The 7,796-nt window shown below is 54.1% G+C and overlaps 1 protein-coding gene across 1 annotated transcript in view; it reads left to right on the top strand.

The window, feature by feature from the left end:
• TTC34 (tetratricopeptide repeat domain 34) overlaps nucleotides 1-7,796 on the top strand; it is a 27,051-nt gene that overhangs the window by 4,716 nt on the left and 14,539 nt on the right. Inside the window, exon 3 of the mRNA XM_017542675.2 lies at nucleotides 5,560-6,409. Coding sequence (XP_017398164.2) covers nucleotides 5,560-6,409 — 850 coding nt within the window. The remainder of the gene's footprint in view (nucleotides 1-5,559; nucleotides 6,410-7,796) is intronic.

The following is a 7,796-nucleotide window of genomic DNA, read 5'->3' as shown; positions in this document are numbered from 1 at the left end:
GGGGCTGGGAGGCTGGGGGACTGAGGGGCTGGGAGGTTTGGAGGCCGGGAGGCTGAGTGGCTGGGAGGCCGGGAGGCTGGGACAGCGGTTCAGGAGAGAGATGACGGAATTCAGATGAGGGAGAAATTGCTGCAGAGAAAGCATGGGTCTGAGAGTTAGAAGTAGCCAGACTGTGTGTAGATCTGACGGTGGAGGGAGGTATAGAGAAGGGGCGTCAGGAATGTTCTAAGAGTTCATCCTGAGCCACTGAACTGCGGAGGGAAGCATGGATGGGAAAAGGGGTGTCGGAGGCAGACTCCCCCAGATTGAGACATTGCTCCTGCCTGGTCCCTTCACTGGCTCCTCCTTCTGGAGGAGCACCCAGGACCACAGCCCAGCCTCCCACCAGCACCCTCCCGGGAGGCCACTGGAAGCTCGTCCATGTCTGCCATGGCTCCGCTCTGTACGGGGACACCTGCCCTAAGAATTGTGCATCCACTAAACCCAGGGCAAGGGAGTCCCCATGTGGCCACCACCAGCACAAGCATGGCTTACGACAAGAAGTGAGCAAATGAATTTTCCTGTAACAGACTTTTTACAAATGTAGTTTGCTGCAACAAACGACCTTCCATCTGGAGGTTACTTTCCAAAGTCCTTGGGAACAAGGCACAGACCAGTGGTTCCATTTGTGGGGCTGTGACAGGTGCCATGGGCTGGGTGCTCCATAACACGGAGAAGTGAATGAGCCCCAGTTCTGGAGGCTGGAAGTCCAAGACCAAGCCCCAGCAGGCTTGCAGATTCGGATTCCGAGATGGCACCTTGAATGCTTGCATCCTCACTTGGCAGAAGAGCAAAGAGGTGAAAGGGGCCGAACTAGCCTTGATCCCACCCACAAGGGCAGAGCCCCCCCGGCCAAATCACCTTCAAAGCTCCCACCTGTCAATACCGTTACAATGGCAGTTAGACAGCAGCATGAGTTCTGGAGGGGACAAACATTCAAACCGTAGCAAAACCCTTCTGTAATTCGGGAAAGTTCCCTTTTTAGTAAGTAGACACGCAGGGACACAGGATGTGTGAGGACAAGATACAGAATAATGATTCCAGGCAGTATGATGAGCTATGTAGACAGAAACTGCAAAAGAAGCAAGAAAAAGCCATTAAACACAGCAGCAAAACTTAACTGGATATGCAAATATTGTTTATAAACACCAGCAACACATAGATGCTCTGTGGCTTTAAAACATACCATTTACCACAGCAACAGAAAAATGATTAAGTTCAAAGAGTCACATGACTTTATGGAAAAAGTATAAAACGTTATTAAAAGATAATAAAGAATACCTATAGCCATGCCTCGGTGGCTCACGCCTGTAATTCCAGCACTTTGGGAGGCTGAAACAGGAGGATCCCTTGAGCTCAAAAGTCTGAGACCAGTCTGGGCAACATAGTGGGATGTGGTCTCTACAAAAAATTTTAAAAATACAAAAAAAATTTCCAGGCATGTGGTGCATACCTGTGATCCCAGCCACTGAGGAGGCTGAGGTGGGAGGATCTCTTGAGCTTGGGAGATGAAGGCTGCAGTGAGCTATAATCACATTGCTGCACTCCAGCCCAGGCAGCAGCAAGACCCTGTATCAAAAAAGAAAGACTATATGTAAATGGAGAGATAGTCACTGTCCACAGAAGAAAAAGGAGGAGGAAGAGGAGGGGAAGGGAGAGGTAGGGGAGTGGGGAGGTGAGACGGGGAAGAAGAGGAGAAGCAGAAGCAGAACTTGGAGAAAGAAGAGGTGGCGGTAGGAGGATTTGCTCTGACAGTTAATACGAAGCTATACTAATAAATATAGAAGATTATTGACTTCAGGGACAGATGGAAAGACCAGTAAAATGAATTAGAGAGCTCAGAAGCGGACCCGCATCTATCTAAAACTTAACGGGTGACAGAATGAGTGTAGCAAATCTATAGGGAAGGAAAAGGAGCGTGATTCATTGGAGGGTACTGATTTCCTATCTCCCACCTTGAGAAAAAGTGAATTCCACGTGAAAACTGCTGCACTTTACAGTTTCTAAAAGAAAATATCTGAGAATGTCATTAAGATTTCTACACACAGTTGGTCGTCCTAAGACACAAACAGGGAATCAATAAAGAAAAAACTGGCGCATCTGATTAAATTAAATTTTAAAACCTCTATTTTGCCCATAACTATAGAAACTGAAACGATAGCCCACAAAAAGAGGGAAATGCTTGCAAAATATACAATGAGCAAATAAATTAGTATGCAGAGTATTTGAAGAACTCCTACATATCAATAAGAAAAAAAAATTCAATACAAGACTTGGCAAAAGCATTCCCCAAAAGAGGAAACACAGATGGCTAATAAAACATGTGAACAATATTCAGCACCATCGTAATGAGAGAAATGCAAAATTAAAACAATGAGAAACCATTTTCCACCCACCAGATTGGAGAAAAATTTTAATAAGTGAACCTCGCTAGTCATCAGGAAAATGGAAATTAAAACGATCATGTGATAGCATTTCCATTCCCCACCAGCCAGTCAAACATTTTCTATCTAACAATAGATCTGGCTTCGAGTCACTGTGGAATAGCTTGCCTACACGTCCCGCAAAAGCTGGGCAAGATATACGAAGAGACTCTTTGAAGGCATGGGTTAGTAACCACACGCAGGCAGAAGCCAGCAGCTGACCCTTGAACCATGGTGGCGTGTGAGGTGAGCTGTGCACCCCGAAGCTCTTTGCCTGAGGGGATTCCTCAATCTGTGAGTCATGGTTCAGCAGATGCTGAAGTTCTCGTGGCTTGAGGTATCATAGGACAGTTCGGGGCTGAGAAAAGTGAATGGAAAGTTAGACGAGAAACCCTGAAAAGGAGGGAGCCACAGAGGGGGTGTGGCCCCAAATCTGTGTATTAAGTCTACTTAGATCTTCAGCCCACTGAACTGCACATATAGGGGAAAGGCTAGGTGGGCTGCAAGAGCAGCCACTGGAAGTGCAAAAACCAAATGGAGACTTTGGTGCTGCTCACCAAAAAGCAACAGAATTTAGAGTTTAAACCCAGCCAACTTCACGGCCACTGAAACAAAACTCAGCCCTCTTCAGAGGAACGTAACTGAATCCAGAGTCTCTACAAAGTGTCCATCATGCCTGCTGTGCGGGAAGAAGCTACCATTCATGCAAAGAGACAGGAAAATAAAACGTGAGCTACAGTTGGGAGAAAAAGAAATCCCTAGAAACCGACTTCAGCATGATCCACATGCTGGGATTAGCAGACTAAGGACCTGAAAGGGACCATGTAATATATTCAAGGACTAAAGGAAATACGGTCCTCACGACTGAACTGATGTGGAGTAAATGGCAAGTATAAAAAGGAACAGGCTGGGCATGGCTTTTCATGAAAAGGAGTCTCAGCACTTTGGGAGATTGAGGTGGGAGGATCACTTAAGCCCGGGAGTTCAAGACCACCCTGGGTGACAAAGTAAGACTCCATCTCTGCAAAAAAAGTCAAAAGTTAGCTAGGTATGGTGGTGCACGCCTGCAGTCCCAGCTACACAGGAGACTGAGCCCAGGAGGTCAAGGTTGCAGTGAGCCATGTTTGCACCAATGCACTCCAGCCTGAATGACAAAGCAAAACTCCATCTCAAAAAAAAAAAAAAAAAATCTAGAGTTGAAAAGTGCAGTTGTTAAAATGAAAATATTAGAGACAGCAGAAGGGTCGGTGAACTTGAAGACGGAATAGAAATTACTCCATATGAAGAACAAAAGAAAAATGAACTGAGGCCGGGTGACCTGCAGACAATATCAAGAGGCCTGGGGTGTGACTGGAATCCTGGAAAGAGAGGAGAGACCACCCTTTCACGTGGGAAAGTAAATCGCCCCCCATCACCCCCAGGCCCCAGGTGTTCTCCCCTGGCTGCAGCTCCCTGGGACCCATGAGCCACTACTGCAAAGATCTGTGTTCAAGGGTCAGTAACTGACAGGAAAGGCTCAAAGTGTCTTTTACTTTGGCCACCAGGACGAGGCAGGGTGACCTGCGGCTGCTTGCCTGGCTGGCCTCCAGGCCTGAGACACCTTCTGTGCTGGGCTCTGCGCTTACCTCCACAGCAGCAGGGCGGGGACAGCAGCGGCTTTGCTTCCGCACCTGCGTGGTATTTTGCCCTCTCCGGGATCCTGTTTGAATGCAATGGATTGTTGCTCTTGTCACTGTCACATGGGGTTATAAGGAAAAGCTGTTGGAAAATTCTGAAGGACTCGGTGCAAAAAGCACTGGAGCAGAGGTTGGGAGATCTGGGGTGCACCCTGAGAACTTCCCTCCCCTGCAGCACTTTCAAAGCCTGTAAAAATGAGGGTGGGGGCCGGGCACGGTGGCTCAAGCCTGTAATCCCAGCACTTTGGGAGGCCGAGGCAGGCTGATCACGAGGTCAAGAGATCGAGACCATCCTGGTCAACATGGTGAAACCCCGTCTCTACTAAAAATACAAAACATTAGCTGGGCATGGTGGCGCGTGCCTGTAATCCCAGCTACTCAGGAGGCTGAGGCAGGAGAATTGCCTGAACCCGGGAGGCGGAGGTTGCAGTGAGCCGAGATCTCACCATTGCACTCCAGCCTGGGTAACAAGAGTGAAACTCCGTCTCAAAAAATAATAATAATAAAATAAAAAATAAGGGTGGGGCCATGACCTGAAGCTCCGCCCAGCACCCAGTGTTCCCCGGCTCTCTCAATGGCCTGTGAGCCCTGCCTGCCGTCCTTCTTGGGATGTGGCAGCTCTACTTCCTTTACCAATCAGAAAGCCCCATTCGCGTTTGCTCAGACACGAACTGTAACAAGGGGGTGGGGGCGGGTGTGCAAAGAGGGTCCTGGGGGAGTTGAGATGGAGATGCTGCTGCCCCTGACCTCACTGACCCACAGGGTGCACCAGGCCCCTCCACGCACTGGATGTGGGTGAACCCGTTTAATCCTTCCTGCGTGTGGGTCATTATAACCCAGTATAGTGCAGACCAGGGAACAGGCGCATGAGATTCCATAAATGCTAGGTCCGCCCTCAGTAAGTGCCAGCGCTGGGTCCCCACTTGGCCCAAAGAAGGCAAGAAGCAAAGTGCCCAGGAGTCAATGGTCACTGCAAAGGTCATAGAGTCAGAGCCTCGGCTCTGCCGGGGGAGCGGAGAGGCACTGATTCCCAGAAAAGGAAACTCAATCCTAAAACCCATAATTTAAAAGTCAGGCAGGGGGAAAGGCGTTGTGACTAAATTTGGTTTGCCCTGAGCGGTAGGAGTGACTCTGAGCCCACCCTGAGAGCAGTGTCGCTGGCAGGAAGGGCAGCGGCCCCCTTGCCGCTTGCCCAGCACGGTTTTCACTCTGCTCCATCACTAATGGGCCCCGGGCCTCCTGCCAACTCGTGTCCTGGCAGTGCCATGCCCAGGGCCATCCGGAGACTGGAGGGAGACGCCAGGGGCAGCAGGACTCACGGACCCCGGAGTCCAAGGCCTGGAGCTGGTGGGGGCCTGCAGGTGGCACCCCTGGGAAGCCGGCCCCCCAGGCGGGACCCACACCTCTGCTTCTCTCCGCAGGTGAGCGCCGGGCCGCCCTGCTGGTCACCCGCGCGGCCTCGGCCTTCTTCCTGGACGGCCGGGCCCAGGACGCACTTCGGGACCTGCAGGAGGCCTTCCGCGAAAGCCCTTCCGCGGCGCGCAGGCAGCTCCAGGCCGTGTTCTCCGCCCCGGACCAGGAGCGCGTCCGGGCTCAAGCGCAGGAGGCCGCAGACGTGGGCTTCGCCCGCTTCCAGGAAGCCGTGCGGAACCATCCCGAGCTCCGCGAGGACGCGGGCCGGGAGCTGCTGGCCCCGGTGATCGGCGCGCTCCGCGTCCTGCTACGCCTGGCGCCTGCCGGGGCGCGACCCGCGCTGGGAATCCGCCTCGCTGAGTGCCTGCTGCTGGCGGGGGACGCGGTGAGGGCCCGGGCGCTGTGCGAGCGCCTACTGCGGCCTCGGCGCCCCGAGGACCCTGCTGGGGACCGTGCGGGGGACCGCGCGCCCCTCCTGGCCCTGCGCGGCTTCTGCGCGCTACACACCGGCGACACGCGGCGCGCCCTGGAGGACTTCCAGGCGGTGGTGGAGCAGGACGCGCCGCACCTGGGTGGCTGCGTGCGTGCACTGTGCGGCCGCGGGCTGCTGCGGGTGCTGGCGGGCAGTGCGTTCCTGGGCACGCTGGACTATGTCACTGCCTGCAGGCTGCGGCCCGAGGACGCGCTGCTGGCCGCCAAGGCCTTGGTGCCCTGGAACCAGCGGGGGCTGCTGCTGGCCGTGCTGCGGGAGGAGGCGCGCGGCATGCTGCAGCGGTCGCCGCGCCTCCGGCCGTCCAGGACGCAAGGTCGCCGCCAGAGGGAGGCCGTGGAGACCCGCGGCCCCGCCGCGCAGGAGGGGTGAGCACCCGCCGGCGAGCGCGCTGGGGCTGCCGTTTCACGTTAGTCTCCTTCGAGGCAGCGAGGGATGCGTTTCCTCCTGTTTCACGGGGGAATAAACGGAGGCAGAGTGGCGGTGACCTCCTGGGCACCCGAGGCAGGGCCAGCTCCTCGCGTCCATGTAGGGGCCGCAGTCCCGAAATGCAAAAGGAATATTCGAAGCGCAGCCCGCCTTTCCTTCCAGGCCTTTCGTTTCGTGCATGTAAATAGCTCAGCGGCCGGAGTCTGGCGGGACACGCGGTTCCTGCGCTTTTTCTACGCAGTAGGTCAGGACAATTCCCTTCGTGGCTAAATGTGCGTCGGGCAGCACCGCCCCGACCTGCACCCCGGCCGCGACTCCTGCCAGCAGCCTGGGGATTGTGTTTGTTTTGTTTTTTGTTTTTTGAGATGGAGCCGCGCTCTGTCTCCCAGGCTGGAGTGCAGTGGTGCGATCTTGCTCACTGCCACCTCCTCCTCCTGGGTTCAAGCCATTCTCCTGCCTCAGTGTCCCAAGTAGCTGGGATCACAGGCGCCCACCACCACGCCCAGCTAATTTTTGTGTTTCTAGGACGGGGTTTCACGATGTTGGCCAGGATGGTCTGGAACTCCTGACCCCAAGTGATCCTCCCGCCAGGGCCTCCCAAAGTGCAGGGGTTACAGGCGGTAGCCCCATGGCCTTTGCTCTTGGCGGTGCTCCAACGTGGGTCATGTCCTGTCTCCAGGAAGTCCTGTCCTGAGGATGGAGACAGGGGCGCAGTTCCTGAGTCAGGGAGCGGCCACTGTAGGATCCTTGACTTCAGGAGCTGCCATCCCCCTCACCCCAGCAATCTGGCCCCGCCCATCCCCCCCACCCCTGATGCCCATTTTGCAAATCCTTTTTTTAAATTTTACTTTAGGTTCTGGGGTACATGTGCAGGTCATGCGGGTTGTCGCACAGGTGTATACCTAACCGGGTGGTTTGCTGCCTCCACTCCCCTCTGACTATATCCCGCATTTCTCCCCATTTTATCCCTCCGCACCCTCCCCCAGTTTTGCAAATTCTTTGCAAGCACAAAGCCCAGCAGGTGACCCCCAGCTGCTCTGACTTCACCCCCTAACTGCTGGGAAGTGGCAGGAGGGGATTCAGGAAAGTTAAAAGCACTGAGACTGGGGTTCTTGGGGGGCATCATTGATGTCAGCCTCCACCCCAAGGCGTGTGTGTGCACGTGTGCACACACACACACACCCCACACACACTACAGATACACACGCCACACACACACCACACACACCACAGACACACCACACACGCCACACACACCACAGACACACACCACACACACCACAGACACACACCACACATACCACAGACACACACATCACACACACA

This window comes from Cebus imitator, unplaced genomic scaffold (genome assembly GCF_001604975.1).
Source record: "Cebus imitator isolate Cc_AM_T3 unplaced genomic scaffold, Cebus_imitator-1.0 Scaffold145, whole genome shotgun sequence".
Taxonomy (NCBI): domain Eukaryota; kingdom Metazoa; phylum Chordata; class Mammalia; order Primates; family Cebidae; genus Cebus; species Cebus imitator.
This window is presented reverse-complemented; position numbering and strand designations above follow the sequence as displayed.